The sequence below is a fragment of the Paroedura picta genome, chromosome 5, assembly GCF_049243985.1.
Source record: "Paroedura picta isolate Pp20150507F chromosome 5, Ppicta_v3.0, whole genome shotgun sequence".
Classification (NCBI taxonomy): Eukaryota; Metazoa; Chordata; class Lepidosauria; order Squamata; family Gekkonidae; genus Paroedura; species Paroedura picta.
Window position 1 is genome coordinate 77,006,439 of NC_135373.1, and position 19,515 is coordinate 77,025,953.

Below are 19,515 nucleotides of genomic sequence, written 5' to 3' on the forward strand. Positions count from 1 at the left end.
ATTATATATTCTTGAATTTCTAGGCCACCGTGCTATTGTAGAAAAAGCATTTCATGTCTCTATGGCAGGCTTTCTCAGCCAGGATTTTGTGAAACCCTGGGGTTTTTGATGGCCCTAGATGGGTTTCCTGAATGGGTGGGAGTTAATTAATTTTAAATATATATATATTTAATTTGTTAAACATTTATCAGGTGGTAAGACCATATATGATCATGTTGACCCCCTCCCAAAATGGCCAATAATGGGCCTGCTAGGAAGGGGAGGGGTCCCAGGTTGACGAGTACCCAGCTATGCTTCCCAACCATATTCTGCATGGTTGCACCACTTCTGGGGTTTCTCAGAGCCTAAAGAATGTTTCAGGGGCTTCTCAATGGTAAAAAAGTAGAAAAAGGCTGCTTTATGGTATATCTATTGCAGGAATAGCCACTGACAAACTGTACAGGGAAAGTACTGTGAGAAGAGATACCAAATAAAATATATACTTTACATCTATGTTATTCCATTCAGCTATTCCGCTATGTCATATATATACTGGAGAATAGTTATGAATTTTGTTACCCCATGTGAATCTCCGGTGCTGGGCAAATCAGTAACCAACTCTCATGAGTAAGGAAAAGGTATTAGCTCATGTAGAAAAATCTTGAAGCAGGTTATAGTGGACATACTGGTAGATTACACTTTGAATATGAGAGCCACTGTGGTGTAATGATTAAGAATGTCAAACTAGTATATGGAAGACCCAGGTTCAAATAGGCACTAGTCCCATGGAAACTTGCCACACTTCCACAGCCTAACCTACCTGAGGCTAAAGTGGAGGGTTTTATGAAGTTAGGTAGAGCAATGGTTTTATGAAGTCAGGTAGAGAAATGCTGTCAAACAGGATTGTTCAGAAGTTGACTCTCAGCTAATTGGGATCAGCTGGGAGTCAGCTTCCGATCTCCCTTCAGGGAAGTTCCCAGCCCTTCTAGGAGACAGCAGTGTTTCTTGGGTGTGGGAGAATCAGAAGCCAGCTCATTACCACATCTGCTGAGAGTAAGCTTCTGATCTCCTCGTTCTGGAACCTTTGCTGTGCCAAAGCAAGTCTGGCAATAGCCAAGTTTGCAGAAAGGGGGGATGGAGAGCAATCTGAAGCTGATTACCAGCTGATCATGGAATGAGATAGGAGTGGATTTCTGATCTACCATCCCAAACAACTGAGCCTCTGCAGTCATTTCTTTGGCTACTGACCTGTTACTGAGTTCAGTTCAGGTACTGATTATCGTCTACAAAGTCTTGATCTTGCACTCAGTTATCTGCAGAACCATTCATCTCAATATGCTCTACCATGAAAGCTTCACTCATCTGAGTATGTGCCACTCTGAAAATGGATAAAAACAACAGGAGTGTGTACCCAGGCATTCTCCACTGTGGAATAGCCTGCCTGAGAAGGTCAGAAAGATTCCTTCACTGCTATCCTTTTGCAGAATGTGTAAAACATAAACATTCATTGTTATAAAAGAAACAGAGATGTAACATAGTGGAATGGTTCAAGAGAGTGTTTTCATGACAGTCTATCTGAATATTGTATGTATTATTATCTTGCTTTTGCTGTCTTGTCACCTACATTGTAGAGGAATCCTTTACAGCATTGTTTAAAGTATGTCATGTCATAGTTTTTTATTTGTGTTGGCTTTTAATTCGTGTTGACCTGTTCAATTGCTTATTGGATGCTTTGTGCTGTTTGACTGCAGTGTTTTTATATTTTGTAATCTGCCTTTAGTCTCTGCATGAAAGGCAGGCTATAAATGAAGCAAATAAATGAATAAATATTACATTAAGAAGGAGTTTTGTCTGTATCATAGCACATGGAAGAAGAAAATTACAGAGGAACTGGTGAACAAGTACATCATAATACATATGGATGAATTATTTATTAGAAATACCAATGGGGAATTAAATACTGTTATAAAGAAAATTAAATGTGATATGCCAAGTCTGGTATTTTTATTTTTTAAACAAAAAGATTCTATGAGTAGTTTTCTTCTATTTAGGCACAGCAAATGAATTAAACAAATTATCCTTGCAGATAGTGCAGTGGTTCTCAACCTGGGGGTTGGGACCCCTTTGGGGGTCGAACCACCCTTTCACAGGAGTTGTGGCGAGGCAAGCAGCTTGGCTAGGGGGTGTCATCCACACAACAGCCTTGCAGGGTAGATCGAGATAGAGCAGAAAGAAGCAAGATCGGCATGGTGGGACAAGAGGCAGAACTGAACTGAGAAACCCTGGGGGGAAACAATTTATATGCAATCATGATCAATGGATCTTCACGCCATTGGTCAGTTTCAGTTTAATTTCTATGACCGTTTATGCACTGGTGGTTTCATGATGGGCTGCAGGCTGGAGTTTTAGTCGTGGCAAGTTGCCGTACATCTTCCTGCACCCACACGGGGGAGCATTTGGCCCAGTGTGCCTCATCCGTCCCTGATTTGTGCACCTGCACGGGAGCTGGGGCAGTGAAGTTCCCTGTGCATAAACAGTCTATGAAAGAACACTTGAATAATTGTTGTGGGGGTCACCACAACATGAGGAACTGTATTAAAGGGTCAAGGCATTAGGAAGGTTGAGAACCACTGAGATCATTTGAGGAGAGAAATAGCTGTTTTTTCCATTTACATTAATATTTTTTTCATTTACATTAAAACCAAGCAACAGGGTCTATTTTTACTTCTCAAATGGACCAGAGAGCATTTTTTCAATGACATTCAGACTAGTGAATACTTTGTTCTCAAAACTAGGCATATTTGCAAGTAGGATGGAGGTAACACTTCTGAAATGACCTTATGTACATGAAAGCTTATAACTTGAATAAAACTTAATGGATTTAAAGGTGCAAACTTTGTTCAACAATAAATTAAAAGTATGTTTTAAATCAGATATTTTACAGGCCCCAAATTTTGGAGCAGTCATAAACCACATATGTTTGATTACTAACAAAATTTGCTATACTGTTCAGAAAACTGGGACAATTGATTATCTGTTGCTGTAGATTTTGATCTGATCTACCACTGGCTTTTCAGTGCCATTAGTAACACTGTGACCTATTAGCCCACTGTCTATATTGTCTTCAGTCCAGATGTTTTCAGAAACACTGTTTAGGTTATGATTGAACAGGAACATTACTGAGGAACATCTAACAAGTTTACAATACTTTAAATTTTAATATAGCTCTAGATAGGCAATCAAAATTATTTGAAACATGTAGCAGAGCTCAACACAAGCATTCATATCTAATCATATAACACCATCTTTATTATTTAACATCAATAAAGCAATAAAATCCAAATGTGTTTCTGTATGTGAAAGCAAGAAACTCTTTTTAAAAGCTTGTTGTTTGCAAGGGAAGGCAACATTGAGAACCTGGAAAGGAATAATAAAACTATACTATGAATAAACCAACACAGAAATGTTGTTTGTTTGTTTTGTATTTCAGCAAGAGTCCTTGCCTCTTCTTGTTTCCCAAATACACAGGAAGCAATGCATAATTGAGATGATTAGATCACAACTGTGAGATGGAAAGAAAAACCAGTGAACACAATGACAGCCGATACACCATCATATCACAAGATTGGGATGACGTTGCAATATGATACCATTGTGTTTTGATTTCTATAGACTGTATATGTTTAGGACTGATAAATTATAATTTAAATTAAATTAATTTTATTCCACATTCTCTGCTAATATATATCCAGGATACGGGATTGATAGCGATTAAAAAAGACATCACAGTTAAAAATATATGTCAAAATATAGTGGTCATTCTTCCATGCATAACGCTTATACAGTCTACATATTTACCAGACAAAATGAATTTGTACTCCCACGTGAGGTACAAGAAAAATTCACCAGGGAGAAAAGAGAAAGACAGCATACATACAATTCCTTATAAATGGTTCCTAAACTTGAGACAAACATTTAAAATTCATCCTTATATGACTTTATGAACTGATATTCACTTAGAAAAGAAATGAGTATCTTACCAGTTTCACAGCTTGGGCCCGTGAACCCCTGTGGACAGGCACAAACATTTGAAGCAATACAGGCTCCCCCATTTCTACAACCATCTTTGCAGAATGCTGAAACCATTAAAGAAAATAAGGATATGATCCCTCTGCACTATGACAGAGCATATGAAATAAATGAATCTCCTAAATAAACATAACTGTCTCAAAAGTACCCTGATGCTCTAACACAGAATATTCAAAACCCACTTGTTTATTGGATAGATAACTATCTATCTAGATAAGTGTCAGAATTTGGGTTGATACATAAACATTTTTGGTGATGATAGATGTAGTCACCTCGTTACAACAGGCCGACGTTCCATTTTAATCTCTCAGGAGGTGCTTTTCTTTGGGTTTATACAATGGCACTGGCAAGTACTTCAGTGTATAGTGCATTGATTGCAGGTCCATCCCAGGCTAAGATTGAGCATCCAAATTATGTAAGGAAAACCCACAGCACTGGCCAACTCACATAAGTGTGAGAATACTACACTAGTGACATGGACTGAACCCATGGAAAAGTGCCTTCCATAGCGCCCAAACATTGTTTAAGCACCTGATTTAGGACTCTTTGGAATTTGGATTCCAATTTTGGAATTAAAGCCCTTTTAGATTTGGAATTTGGAAAATCCAGAATTTTTAAATATCTGGTGCCTCATAGATGTCAATAGGAATAAAAAAACAAAAATGGCAAACCACTTTTAAAAAGGTATCCTTCAGCCCTTCCCAATGCTAGTGCCAATCCTGAAGATATGGCAAGTTCACACAGCAATAGCAACTACTGTCAGGCAGCACTGTCAGATATTAGGAAATGACTACAAAATGGACATGAACCCTGCCTCCAAGGTAGCATGGCAAATTGCTCAGTGGAGCAGGGGATGGCTATTATTCATGAGTGGGCAAACAGCCAGGACAGCACTGGTTGGCAAGTACTGGATGACACCCTGGGCAGCACTGCTAGGTAGGCTAGAACAGCAGACAAACAGAGACACTTGAATGAATGGGTGGGAAATACCTCCACAGCACTAGGCACAGCACAGTTGAGTAAACAAGCCCACCCTTGAAGAAACCATTGGTAGAAGGCAAGTTGCAACAGCAGGAGGCAGCAGACTGAAGTATGGCATTTCCCAGGGTAGGGATTGGTGTGTTGGGAGAAAGTGGAGGGGAGGGACATTCCCAGAGAGTGCTGTCCACATCAGCCTTAGATGGGTCACTACAACTCCCAACTTTTAATGGAATCCATTTAAGAACATCAGCAACCATCAACAGTTTGGGTGTTATCCTGGATGCCTCTCTGTCTATGGAGGCCCAGGTAACAAATGTTGTTCACCTAGCCTTTTATCATATTCACCAGGTGTGATAGCACACTATCTGTCAGTATCTGACCTAGCCATTGTGATCCACACAACCTCCAGACTGGATTACTGCAACTCACTCTATGAAGGGCTACCGTTGAAGCTGCTACAGAAATTATAGTTGGTCCAGACTTATGGCACCCCACAGGGTTTTCAAGGCAAGAGATATTTGGAGGTGGTTTGCCATTTTATTTGTTTGTTTATTATATTTATATACCACCCTCCTCGAAGGCTCAGGGTGGTTTACAGGAAAAAGGAAAAAGATACAGATAACATATGGTAACAACAGGTGATAACAGCAATAACATTATAATAACAATAACCTTGACTGCTTCCATGTCAGTCCTGCTTACCTTCTGAGATCCAGGTTAGGGCCCCTCCTCTTTATGATAAACTTATTTTCAGCAGTAATAGTAGGATAAAATGAGTAATAATAATGAACAGAAGACAGATTCGGTTTGGTATCCAAGTTGGTCTGAAGCAGCAGAACAAAGTTTGGTCTTAAAGGTATCACTAGATTGAAATTTTGTTTCAATAGCCAGAAAATAAATGCAGACAGTGAAAAATTTATTTTATCAGTTCTTTTGTCTGTTAATCATGCCAGTTAAAAAAAAATCAAATTCCAATGTGTTATTCCTTCATGAGATTCACCATGTGCTTGAGTTATTGGATTAGGATTTGGGAAATCCAGTTTCAACTCAACACTTATGCAATGGAAGTTTGCTGGATAACCCTGGGCCAGTCATGTTATTCTCAAGCCTAGTCCTGACCCAAATAGCCTCAGGATAGACTGATCTAATCAGATCTCTGAAGTTAGCAGCATCAATATTGAAGCAAGCAATGGCAAACCACCGCTCTTGCCTTGAAAATCCTATAGGTTGCCATAAATCAGCTATGACTTTATGGGGGTGGGGGGAATCTATCCCTTAGATTTTGAGTAGGTACTCAAAGAGGGCTTCTGTTCTCCAATTTGAAGCCCAAGATCTGACATTCCCAAATATCTACAATGTAATTTTAAGAGATACAAATCTGCCTCTGTACTCCCCCCCCCCCTAACTAACAGTAGCTATAGCATCACAGTATAATGATAGTGTTTCAGTAGACTGGATGTTAAGAAACACACTACCTCCCAAAATAGGTGTCCCCATCCTGAAATGTTTCCAAAGGACTAAAGTCAAACCAGAGAATCCCTGAAATAGAAATGGAAGGGTATGTGTGTGAGTGTGTGTGTGTGTGTGTGTGTGTGTGTGTGTGTGTGTGCTGGGGGGTATTTTTTGTAATCCCAACGGAACCCAGTGCCACTGTGGGAATGCCAGCTGATGTCAAGCCCAGAATCACAGTCCAAGCATGGTGGGATTAGAAACCTAGCTGAATCAGTGCAATTTAAAGTGCCAGTAAACCCAGTGATTTCTGTTCATAATATTACCAAAGGTTTGCTACTATAAGGTAACAGTATCCCCTGTTCAAGCACCGAGTCATGTCTGACCCTTGGGGTAATGCCCTCCAGCGTTTTCATGGCAGACTAAATACAGGGTGGCCTTGCCAGTGCCTTCCCAATCATTACCATTTTACCCCCCCAGCAAGCTGGGTGCTCATTTTACCAACCTCAGAAGGATGGAAGACTGAGTCAACCTTGAGCCGGCTGCTGGGATCGAACTCCCAACCTCATGGGCAGACAGTATTTCTGCTGCTTACCACTCTGCGCCCCAAGAGGCTCTTTGCTACTATACCACTCTTAAATATATTCAGTCATCAAGCAGGATAAGGATGAGAAAACTTGAGACCAAGAAGTGAAAATAAGGCGATGGGGACACAAAAATTAGGTGAATAGAGACAGAAATGAGAATAGTGTGGAAAAGAGACAGAGAAATTGAGAGGGAATTTTAAAAAAATCTTATTGCAACACCATAACTATAGATTTGGATGATCTGCAGAGATGGGTGCAAAGGAAGGAAGATGGTAAGGCTAGACTCTTGGAGAAAATGGCATGCAGGCTAGCAATTGCAGTAGCAGCCATGAGCATTCTCACTTGGTTGTATGATCTGTTAAACAAGTTTGCTTCAGTTTTGGAGAAAGGGAAGTCTTGCTAATCCTATAGTGCTTTTTGCTAGGGTCAGACTTCCCTACACCCCCTAGTGGCTGCACCCAAAGCAGCATTTTAAAAATTAAAAGAATAACATTTGGCTATAAATTCAGAATTTATTTAATATAGCACTGCGGCCAGATAAAACAGATGGCAAAAAAAAAAAAAATTCACAGCAGAAATTACATAATCAGGGAACCAATGCAAAATTTAAAATATTTAAAATTGCATGATTAGGTAAGTTATAAAAAATGCATAGTAAATTTCCTCTAAAACAGCTGTCCCCAACCTCCAGTCCAGGGACCGGGACTGGTCCATGGATCAGTCGGTACCGGGCCGCAGCTCCTCCTCGTCCTCCTCCCCAGCTGCTGCCTCGGGAGCTGCCCTGCTACTCTGCCGCAAGCTCACCTTTGGTACTCTCCAGCGGCTGCCATGGCTGGGGCTCCCCCATTCCAAAATTATTTGGGCCCGTTATTCATTATGGAGAATCTTTCCGGGGGTCCTAAAAGGGGTATGGAGTGGCTGTATTTTAAGCAAATGACACTAAAAATTGCAGCATAATTAGTGATGCCTATCCTCTAAAGCAGTGGTCCCCAACCCCGGCTCCTCCTCGTCCTCTTCTCCGGCTGCTGCCTCGGGGGCTGCCCTGCCACTCTGCCGCTGGCTCAACTTTGGTACTCTCCGGCGGCCGCCATGGCTGGGGCTCCCCCTAGGTGTGGCACTGCAGAGCTGCTGCTGGCAGCGCTCCCCAGTGGGTGGCAGGCAGTCAGGGGTGCCGGTGGGAAAGCAAGCGGAGTAGGGGCTCAGGCAGCAGTGGCAAAACACTACCCTCCCCTAGGCCTCAGTAAAATTGTCAAGCGTTGACCAGTCCCCAGTGATAAAAAGGTTGAAGACCACAACACCTTTACTTAAGCTTAAGTTGAGCACAACATTTGGCAACCTGCTTAATAATATGGCCCCTACTATTCCACAGGAGAAATATGACTTTTCCTTTATTTGAGCTATTGGAGGAATCCATGAGTAATGGGATGATGAATTTATTTCTTACAGAGTTGAAGGTAAGGCACCTTAAGAGGACATGCTCAACTGACTCTATCTTCCCAGAATTACAGAATAATGCTGGCTTCAAGGGCCTTCCTCAAGTTGCACCCAAGGTAGAGCATATCCTCCCCCAGATATGCCACTATTTTGCATACATTCACATTTTCCATTACATGGAAGTGTGCCAGGAAGCTATAGCCATGCTCTTCCAGTGTATTCAGATGTACTGGTAAGCATGCTTTTGCTATTTTATTTATAAGATTTATAAGTTCTATTGCTGAAATGATTTAATTGTGTCTTTGCCTTCCTTATATTTGCTGCCCTGAAATTATTAAAAGTTACACCACTTTTCTGATTGCAGTGAAAAAAAAACACACAGTTTAGAATGGAATTTAATTTTTGTTCTCATTGCTTACCTTTGCATACGGTACCATTTCCAGTATAACCTGGTTTGCAGACACAGTTATGCCCTCCCACAGTGTTGAAACACAGTGCATTTTCATCACAGTTGTGTTGGTTTGTGAGGCATTCATCATGCTCTGTAAGGTGAAACACTAAATGTATATTATTTGGAACACTCAACAGTAAAAGGCAGTAAAGAAACAAAAATTTCATTTCCATGCTAACAAGCTGAAACTTGTCAGTGGTTAGTACAAGTGATTCACAGTGTTTACTCAAAAAGCTAAACAAGAAGCAAAATTGATATTTTCTCATTCCCTGGGAACTGACATAGTGCAAGCTCTGTGAAATGTGATATAACCTTTCCCTCTGTTCATTAAACACAGAGGAGGTAATCCGAAGACTTCAAATAAACTGGAGTTTTGTTAGAGATGTCAACAGAATGTACATCTTTGTGTGTGTGTGTGGGGGGGGTGTGCAAAGGAATGTAAACTAGAGAATAAATAAATAATTTTTGGATCTTGATTTCAGAGAGGGCAAAATTATCTATATTCTACATATAATATGATATAATAACATTTATTGTATATTGCCAAAGGCCATTACAAAGCACAATTAAAACAATATGGTACAAATACGAATAAAACAATATTTCTCCAATATTGCGTACATAAAATTGTAAACATGGACTACTGAGTTACAATAAGAGGGATAAAATGGTGTATCAAGGTGGCGGCTCCTATAAAAATGCTTTGGCTTGGATCTTCCTGGCAGCCAGAGCTATATTCTACATAAATCAGATCTATTCAGTTCAGTTTAGTATCAATATCAGTTCAGTATCTGATATCAGTTCTGTATAGAGTATTTCTTGGCATTCCAAAATTATTTGGGCCCATTATTCACTATGGGATATTTTTCTTGGAGTCCTGAAAGGGGTCTAGAGTGGCTGTATTTTAAGCAAATGACACTAAAAATTGCAGCAGAATTAGTGATGCCTATCCTGGGCCATGGATCAGTTGGTACCGGGCCATGACTGGGCCGTGTATCAGTTGGTACCAGGCCACGGCTCGTCATCGTCCTCTTCCCCGGCTGCTGCCTCAGGGGCTGCCCTGCCACTCTGCCGCCGGCTCACCTTTGGTGCTCTCTAGCGGCCGTCATGGCTGGGGCTCCCCCCTCGGCATGTTGCTGCACATCTGCTGCTGGCAGCACCCCCAGCGGGCAGTGGGAAGTCAGGGGCGCTGGCAGGAAAGCATGTGGAGCAGGGACTCAGGTGGTGGTGATGTCCCTCAGCAAAAGACTACCCCCCCCCCGGGCCTCAGTAAAATTGTCAAGCGTTGACCAGTGATAAAATGGTTGGGGACCACTGCTCTAAAGACCTTTTCCAAGACTCAACTGAATCTAAAGAGTCCTATTCTATGGGCCCCTGAACAATGTACTCCCAACCATTCGCCATTGTTTCCTATGGTAAAAAAGGTTCCATAATTTCTCCAGGGCAAATAGCCAAACACACAACAGCAAGCAACCACTGGCCCACAACTTCCCAATGCAAACAGAACCAACAGGCCCAAGAGAACCAATATCAAACAAGAAAATCACAAAAGAACTACAGACCAATATGGCAAATCTAAAACATCCAATGTTAAACCACAGAATCCACCTGAACTAATTGAAGCAAATTATTATTATCATATAGTATGTGACATGTAGCCAGGAGATATGAGGACTGTCTAGCAGCCAGGCAAGGGATGTTTGCATTGCTTGCTTCCACATCATGACTGTTAGTGTTCTTTGGAGGAACTCTACACAAATTCCCATCCAAAAATTAGCCAAGGCTGGCCCTGCTTAGCTTTTGAGATCTGAGAATCGGGCTTGCCTGGGCTATCCAGGTCAGGGTACTAATGCAAGTAAAGGAATAATTTCCAGTTCAATAGAGCCAATGTCAAACCAACAGAAGCCAAGCAGAACCATAATGACAAGCTCCCCCTAAGTATGATTCCATTTGCCTGTGTATGCTACCTCCCTCCCTCCCCCTCCTGTTGTCTCGGAACCCTGCAAAAGCAGAACAACCACCATCAAGTTTGGACTTTTAAAATGCCATCCTGGATTTTCTCAAATATATATGGAGATACCAGTATTGCTTTGATTCTTTAATATATACCTGAAGTTAGGGGGGAGGGAGCGCACTCATCAGCCACCTGCCAGCTCCATCAGTAGTCTGAGGGAAAGTGAGCAGAGTTGTTGGACGTGACAGGGGTGGGAAACAAAGCCTGATTGGGTGAGAGATGCAGCCTGATTGGGCTGGTTGAGCTATTGGGAGTGGTTGCCAGTGGGGCCAGGCCAATCCAGACATGCGCAGGACCCAGACAGGGCCTGGACAGTCTCTGCCCAGGAGGGCTTTTCACAATTATATAATAGAGCAAAGTGTTAAAGATATACTATCACTCCTGACTACTGTCCATATTGGTGCATTTCTGAAACTTTTGAACGTTAGTGATGACTGAGATACTAATTCTTTCTGATACATTTGGCAGTTTATCTGAAGTTTACTCTTTCAATCTTTGCATTTGTGAAAGCAAAACAAAAAATTCCATATCGCAATTATTTCAAGCAGGGTTAACTAAATTAGAGCTGTAATGAGATTACTGCCTACAAGTTTAGTAAAGCATCATTTTCAGAAACAAAATGACTGAGACAGATCATGTTTTGTATGTCCCCTTTTGATGAATAATTTTCAAACTGTGTGCCAGGGAGCCCTGGGGTTTCTCCGAAACTTAGAGCTTTATCAAAGATAAATTTCTTACTACCATCAGTTTCTCTTGCAGTGTGCCACTGCAGGAGAATGCTGGGTGAGTTCTTCCATGCCAATTCTGAGAACTGTCAGTTCTAAATTTGTTTTGAACTAAGATTGTATGTCAAGGTAGTAAACTCTGTGTTGTTTGAGTATAGTTTTTTCTCAAGAGAGTAAAGAAATGGCATTTATAGGGCTTCTGGGTGTTTTCCTTAGCAATACGTTGTGTAGCATCCCACAATTATTTTAATGTTGCATTACACAAGGTGAAAAAAATAATTCAAATTATATTTCAGTACTATTAAGATAATGATACAAGGCAGCCAAGCCTGTCTTAAGGAATGACTGGTTTCAGAATATGGACATTCCTTTGTGACCAAGCATAAAGTGATATATGTATTCTCCAATTATTATTCTGTTTCTTATTCCATGCAGCAAAAAGTTTCATCAGATTTTAGAAGCTAAGCAGGGAAGTCCACCAAGGTGCCTTGAATAAAACTTTGTTGGTCTTAAAAGTGCCACTGAACTAAAAGTTTGTTATGCTCTTTATGATTACTTTCTATATGAATTTTAGCACCTTTAGGACAAAGGACAACACCATTATCAGAAGTAACCATTTATCTAATGGATAAAGCTCAAGTAGTGTTCTGAGAGAAATAACTAGAAGTGGTGCTCTTTTCTGACTTTAATTAAATATGGCCCACAGTCATATTGATCTTCCCCATAATATTAGATATTGCAGAAAACTGCATATGGACAATATTTGTCCATAAATTATTTAAATTATGATAAAAAATTCAGTTGTAAAAACAGTAAGTTTCTGACATTTTCACAAAACCTACCTTGTCTGGATGTTTTTTGTCAGAAATACTTAAGACCAACTGACATTTCATGCCTTCACTTGTCACTACTAATGACAATGAAACATTCACAATTCAGGTCACATCTGATATAAAAACCATAGGTTTGACTGGATTGTTCCATGTCAGCACTTTAATCTACTGCCCCTTCAGCATTTAGTCCTTTTGGAATTTCTAATTAATGTGTTACATGTTAAAATAACTTCAATTAGCTAAGCAGGAATTCTAAGGGTCTTTCCACACCCAGAAAATAAAGTGTAATGCTAACTTTTTCAGATGTCATATTTTTGGCGTTTTGCATGACGTCGCCAACATTCAGTGTCTAAGCTGCACACTCCCAGGCACATCCTTCATTTTAAAGTGATAGTTGGGGAATCCCCAAAAGTGGATTCCCCCAACTATGTAGCATGAGCTAGAGGAGAGCACCCAGCAAGCCACATGCCAAGGGAATGTGTGGAGCCAAAGTAGCACTATCTCCGCCTCCACCTGCCTCCCTCTCCCTTCTCCCAGAGACGGGCTTCTCTTTCTTCCAGGCAAAGCACAAAATTCCCCCATCAAATACTACAGTGCATAAAGCCTGGTAGGCAAATCATGAAGCTCCAGATCACTTACTTTGGCCATATCACATAATCAAACTCAGTGGAGGAACCAGTGCTAGGATTCATCAGTGATAAAAGGAAACCCAGCTAACAAAGAATGTAGTGGTTAGATATGATCAAAATGGACACCAGCCAGAACATTACAAAACTAAAAGAATCAGTGCAAGAGTTGGACTCAACTGAATGGCTAATATCATCATCATAACGAATAAATCTATCTACTAAAGATATGACACACATTTTCAAATATCTCGATCATATGAATTTTTAAAATCATTGTGCAAGACAGTAAAAAAGCTACATTAGAATTTAAATTTTTTTGGATTGTTCATTAAATTAAATTGATACTGTATTTGAATGCTTTTTATGTAAAAAAATCCAGTGATAACAAAGAAAGTTCACAATCCCAGTCCTGGCAAAATAAATGAAAGCGGAGGACAAGAATGGAGGTTTCTTTCATGGTCAAGCTAAATGACCTTACCTAGCAGCAACCACACATGACTGCCTGATATAGCCCATAGGTGCTATGTATACCATGGTTCCAAATCTATGCCATACAGATAGTGTGTGAACTGGCACAAAAGAACAAGGAATTCATGCAACTTAAGTATACAAAAGTCTGGGCTCTCATTATGCATGCTAATTCTGTTTCGTCTGCACAGAGGGTCTGGTCAGGGGAACAACCAGAAAAACTTCCAGAAGAAAAAGTTATATACTACCGAATTCATCCCTGACTAATTTTTCTATACTAGTCTATTGATTCTTTTCCTATTTCAAGTTTCATCCACTCCATGTGATATTACAAGTCCAATTCCTCTTTTTTAGGGCATAGATATTCCACTCATCTTGAGATGGGCTCAGCTAGTATAGCAACCAGTTTGTAGATGTACTTATGTACAACAGCGGTCCGCAACCTTTCAGCTGCCGTGGACCGCTGCTCCGGAGTGGGGTGAGAGGGCGGCCCGGGGGCCCACGCACACGCAGCAGCCCCAGCGCAAACGCGCATGCGCGGACTGCCGCGCATGCGCGTTTGCGCCCGGCAGGGGTGCAAACGCGCGTGTGCGGCAGTCCGCACACGCGCGTTTGCGCCACCGATTAGCTTGTGGCTCGGCAAGCTTCTCTTCCCCCCCCCTCCCGAAACAAGAAGCTTGCCAGGCCACGAGCTAATTGGCCGCTTTGGCGGCCGATTTGCTCGCAGCCTGGCGAGCGTCTCGCTTCAGGGGGGGAGGGAAGAAGGAGCTGCGGCCCGGCACCAAGGCCTTCCCGGCCCGGCACTGGGCCGCGGCCCATGGGTTAGGGACCCCTGTTGTACAACATTATGTACAAAGGCTGGATTATGACAGAACTTAATTTTTACCGGTACAGATGTTCTAAATTACAGTATTTTCATCATGATTTATGATGACAATTTAACTAAATTATTTATTAATTAAAATATTTATACCCTGCTTTTTTGCCTTGTGGCTCACACAATACAATAAAACGCTTTCTTCCCAAGAAAGCCCAAAAATAAAATGGACTTGTAGCAAATAAAATGGGCTTGTAGCATTTTCTAAGACTTCTGAAGACAGTGCCTCCCCTTCACCTGTCAGAGAACCATTTCTTAGGGTAGGAACTACTATAGAAAAAGCATGGGTTGTAGTAGATATCATATAAAATTGAAGGCTATAAAATGCAAGGCCAAATTAATTTTTTAACATATAACAGATTAGTTACAATTTATCAAACACTGGGGAATACACAAAAAGTAGGAGAAAAGAAATCAAATCTATTAATCTACCTATTTATGCAATTTGAAATGCTTGAAATATGAGATATAGGTGATTTGTTTTTCAAACCCACAAAATCAGAGATAAGAGCATGTTGCAGTCCCTTGTTTAGTGGTCTATAACAAAGTAAATTATACCATTACCTGTAGTAATTACTGTTAGTGACAATATATTTTCCCCAGTGATCACTTTATGAGATTCTAAGCTTCTTATCTTGTCAGTACAATCCTTACCTCAATGTGTATGTTATATTTTTACACAGACACTGATTTCCTTAAGTCCCATTAGACAAGACAAATATTGATGGAAGCAGTGTAAATTCAGCTTTCAGCTGTCCTTTTAGGAAATCACATCTTATCATTCTAACATCAGTTTATCAGCTAATTAATTATAATCTATTTTCAATTGAAATGTCATAGGGGTTATGAATACAATGGAAAAGGATCCACAAGGGAAGGGAAAGGATCAAAGCATTCAGTTGAAACATTCTTGTACTGCATAAGAAAGAAGCCTATTACAACCTGACTAAATACTTCTCTCAGTTGAAGTCACACTAATAATGTTTATCTTTAATCCTGTTTTCATAGCAGAATACTATTGGCTTTGGGCAATATTATACTAATTTATGTATTTATGTATACTGTTGATTTTTACCCCACCCATCCCACCAAGGTGGGCTCTTGGTGGGTTCCGAAGAATTACAAGTCATGTTAAAAACACAACACAATAATATTAAAAAGGTAAAGGTAAAGGTATCCCCTGTGCAAGCACCGAGTCATGTTTGACCCTTGGGGTGACGCCCTCCAGCGTTTTCATGGCAGACTCAATACAGGGTGGTTTGCCAGTGCCTTCCCCAGTCATTACCGTTTACCCCCCAGCAAGCTGGGTACTCATTTTATTGATCTCGGAAGGATGGAAGGCTGAGTCAACCTTACAATAATATTATTAGCACCCAATTCCCATCCAACCTACCTAATATGGTGATCAGCTAAAAAAGGTGAAGCATCTGAAGCCAGGAGGACGCTACCCAGGTCAGGTCAATATGAACCACAGCTAACCAATATAAAGCATCTCAGAACTGATTTATTTATTTCATAGGAAGGAACCTCCAGGGTCATCTAGTTCAACATACAACTACCTGCCCACCCACAGTGACCCAATTTCATGCCCCAGTGATTCTCTTACCAAAAATCTTCAGAATCCATTGTAATATATATATATAATATATATAATATATTATATTATATTTATATTTATTTTTTAAATATATTTTTACTCTGCCCTTACCCAAAGGGTAGATCACATCAGGAAAACAATACGGTCTGGTATATAAGTTAAAATCTAAACATTCTAAAATTATAAAACTAATTTTTCCCAAAGTCACATCTTTCTCCCAGAAGAGGAAAAAAAGGAGGCCATGTAATAAATATTTGTTATGGTTAATTCGGTGATTTTAGGCAGGGAGGCCAGCTGGGTTTTGATTTCATTCCTTAATTCATTTTTCAAGGCCTCAACCATAGTCTTGGTGGAACAGCTCCATCTTGCAGGCCCTGTGGAACTGTCTAAGGTCTTTCAGAGCCCTGTTCTCACTAAAGAGTGCTTTTGACCAGGCTGGGGCCATGGCTGAAAAGGCCTTGGCCCGGGTTGAAGCCAGTTTAACCTCTTTGGGTTCAGGGATCCTAAGCAAGTTCTGCTCACTAGATCTCAATGTTCTTGGAGGGACATAGTGCAAGAGGTGGTTATGTAGATACAATGGTCCCAGACCATTTAGGTTAGGACGTTGGAAATAAGAACCAAAACCTTAAACCTGATTTGGTCTTCAATCTGGAGCCAGTGCAGTTGGGAGAGCACAGGTCAAATGTGTATACTCCACTGGGTGCCAGTAAGGATCTGTACTGCCATATTCTGGACCAGGGGTCCTCAAACTTTTTAAACAGGGGGCCAGTTCACTGTCCCTGAGACTGTTGGGGGGCTGGACTATAGTTTAAAAAAACTATGAGCAAATTCCTATGCACACTGCACATATCTTATTTTGAAGTAAAAAACAAAATGGGAACAAATACAATATTTAAAATGAAGAACAAGTAAAGTTAAATCGACAAATTTACCAGTAATTAAATGGGAACTATGGGCCTGCTGTTGGCTAATGTGATGGCCCTGGCTCTTGAGAACTTGGGAGGGGGGGGTCCAGCTCCCCTGCATCCAACATCTGCCCAAAAGGATCCAGCAAAAAAAAGGGAGGGTGCCCAGTGGCTGCTGGATCCCACTCTTAGCAGCTATGCTAAACTTCCAATCCCCCTCCCCCTGCAGCTACAAACAGGAAATCCACCCTGACAGTCACCCCCAGGAGCAGCCTCTCACTGTCCCCAGAAGCGGGGGGGGGGGGGTTTGAGATTTCCATGAGCCTAATTTTCATGGATCCAAGCCAGCTGACCTCCCAACTGCTGCCCAAGAAGGGCCATCTCCCAACTCACCCTCTCCTGGCTGCCAAGCCTGCCTATCCTGAGGTGTTTCACACTCCTGAGCCAGCACCCATTGAGCTTGAAAGCCTGTTGTATGAATGGGGGTAACCCACCCCCTCCCGTAAGCTGACTGACTCAAAGGGCAATGCTTTGCTCTTCCCCCAAGAGAACCAGTTCAGCCTCGAATCCCTTCCCCCAGCTCTGCACAGTTGTAAGAAAAGGGGAGGGCAGCAGGTCCGCTTCTACACTTACCTCTTTATGTCAATTGAGCCTCTTGGGTGGGAGTGGGGGGGAGAACCCACGAGACTCAGCTCTGCGGAGCCAAGCCAGCCGCTCTCCTAGTGGCTGGCCCCGGCTGGTCTGCCCCAACACTGGCCTGCTACCCGCTGCCATGAACTCGCCTCTACAAAAGAGCTCTGCACTGTGGGCTAGCAACCCCGTCGTGCTCACGTTCTGTCGGGTGCAATGCGCCGGGTGCAATGCGCAGGTGCTGCCTGAAAGAAGGAGGAGTGGGGCACAAGCAGCGGCAGCGGCAGCAAAAAAACCCGGTGGGCCGGATAAATGTCCTTGGTGGGTCGCATGTGTTCTGCGGGCCGAAGTTTGAGGATCCCTGTTCTGGACAGTTGAAGTTTCTGCAGCAACATCAAGGGCAGCCCTATATAAAGTTACTTATGGTAGTCTAGCCTGGAGGTGATTATAGCTAGATCACAGTGGGTAGGGTAGATCAAATGACAACAACTAAAGTGCTAACTGTCATACCTGGCGAAGAGGATAAAATACCTGGCATGCAACTAGGTCTCCACAGAAAAGGAGGTATTCAAGATCACACCCAGGGTATTGATAGCATCCAAAGTTGTCAGCTGGGAGTTGCACTGACTCATCTGGCGCATGCTGGTCCAGTCAGAGGACCTCTGTCTTACCTAGATTTAACTTCAACCAACTCCATCTGAGCCAGTTCACCAAAGCCTCCAGATTATCTGGCTAAAGAATCTGTGGGTGCAGATGAATGGCTAGAATCATAGAATCATAGAGTTGGAAGGGGCCATACAGGCCATCTAGTCCAACCCCTGCTCAACGCAGGACCAGCCCTAAGCATCCTAAAGCATCCAAGAAAAGTGTGTATCCAACCTTTGCTTGAAGACTGCAAGTTCACCACCTCCTTAGGCAGCCTATTCCACTGCTGAACTACTCTGACTGTGAAAATTTTTTTTCCTGATATCTAGCCTATATTGTTGTACTTGTAGTTTAAACCCATTACTGCGTGTTCTTTCCTCTGCAGCCAATGGGAACAGCATCCTGCCCTCCTCCAAATGACAACTTTCAAATACTTAAAGAGGGCTATCATGTCCCCTCTCAACCTCCTTTTCTCCAGGCTGAACATTCCCAAGTCCCTCAACCTATCTTCATAGGGCTTGGGCCCTTGGCCCCAGATCATCCTCGTCGCTCTCCTCTGTACCCTTTCAATTTTATCTACGTCCTTCTTGAAGTGTGGCCTCCAGAACTGCACACAGTACTCCAGGTGTGGTCTGACCAGTGCCGTATACAATGGGACTATGACATCTTGTGATTTTGATGTGATGCCTCTGTTGATACAACCCAAAATGGCATTGGGTTGATACAGCCCAAAATGACTACCCAGCAACAGATACAGCTGGGTGACATAAGCATATCGATGACATCTTAGCCTGAAGCTCCAGCCCAGTTGGGCGGTGGGGGTGCATATAGTTGTTAAAGCAACATACTAGGACATTGTTGGGATGTTCCCTCCCCTAGTGCCACCTTCTGTCCTTGACCTTGAAAAAAAAGACTGCTGCCATCTGAGGACCACACTTTGAATCCTCATATTGGCTAGGCATTCGGCTAATGGCTCATGATAAAAAGGTAAAGGTATCCCCTGTGCAAGCACCGAGTCATGTCTGACCCTTGGGGTGACGCCCTCTAGCGTTTTCATGGCAGACTCAATACGGGGTGGTTTGCCAGTGCCTTCCCCAGTCATGACCGTTTACCCCCCAGCAAGCTGGGTACTCATTTTACCGACCTCGGAAGGATGGAAGGCTGAGTCAACCTTGAGCCGGCTGCTGGGATTGAACTCCCAGCCTCATGGGCAAAGCTGTCA

At 42.1% G+C, this 19,515-nt stretch overlaps 1 protein-coding gene across 4 annotated transcripts in view; it reads right to left on the reverse strand.

The window, feature by feature from the left end:
• The window catches only part of NELL2 (neural EGFL like 2), a 158,695-nt gene that overhangs the window by 41,067 nt on the left and 98,113 nt on the right, over window positions 1-19,515 (reverse strand). For all 4 annotated transcript variants that reach the window (XM_077338628.1, XM_077338626.1, XM_077338629.1 and 1 more), the window contains 2 exons: window positions 8,939-9,061; window positions 4,020-4,115 (listed from right to left, as the gene is read on the reverse strand). In XM_077338628.1, coding sequence (XP_077194743.1) covers window positions 4,020-4,115; window positions 8,939-9,061 — 219 coding nt within the window. The remainder of the gene's footprint in view (window positions 1-4,019; window positions 4,116-8,938; window positions 9,062-19,515) is intronic.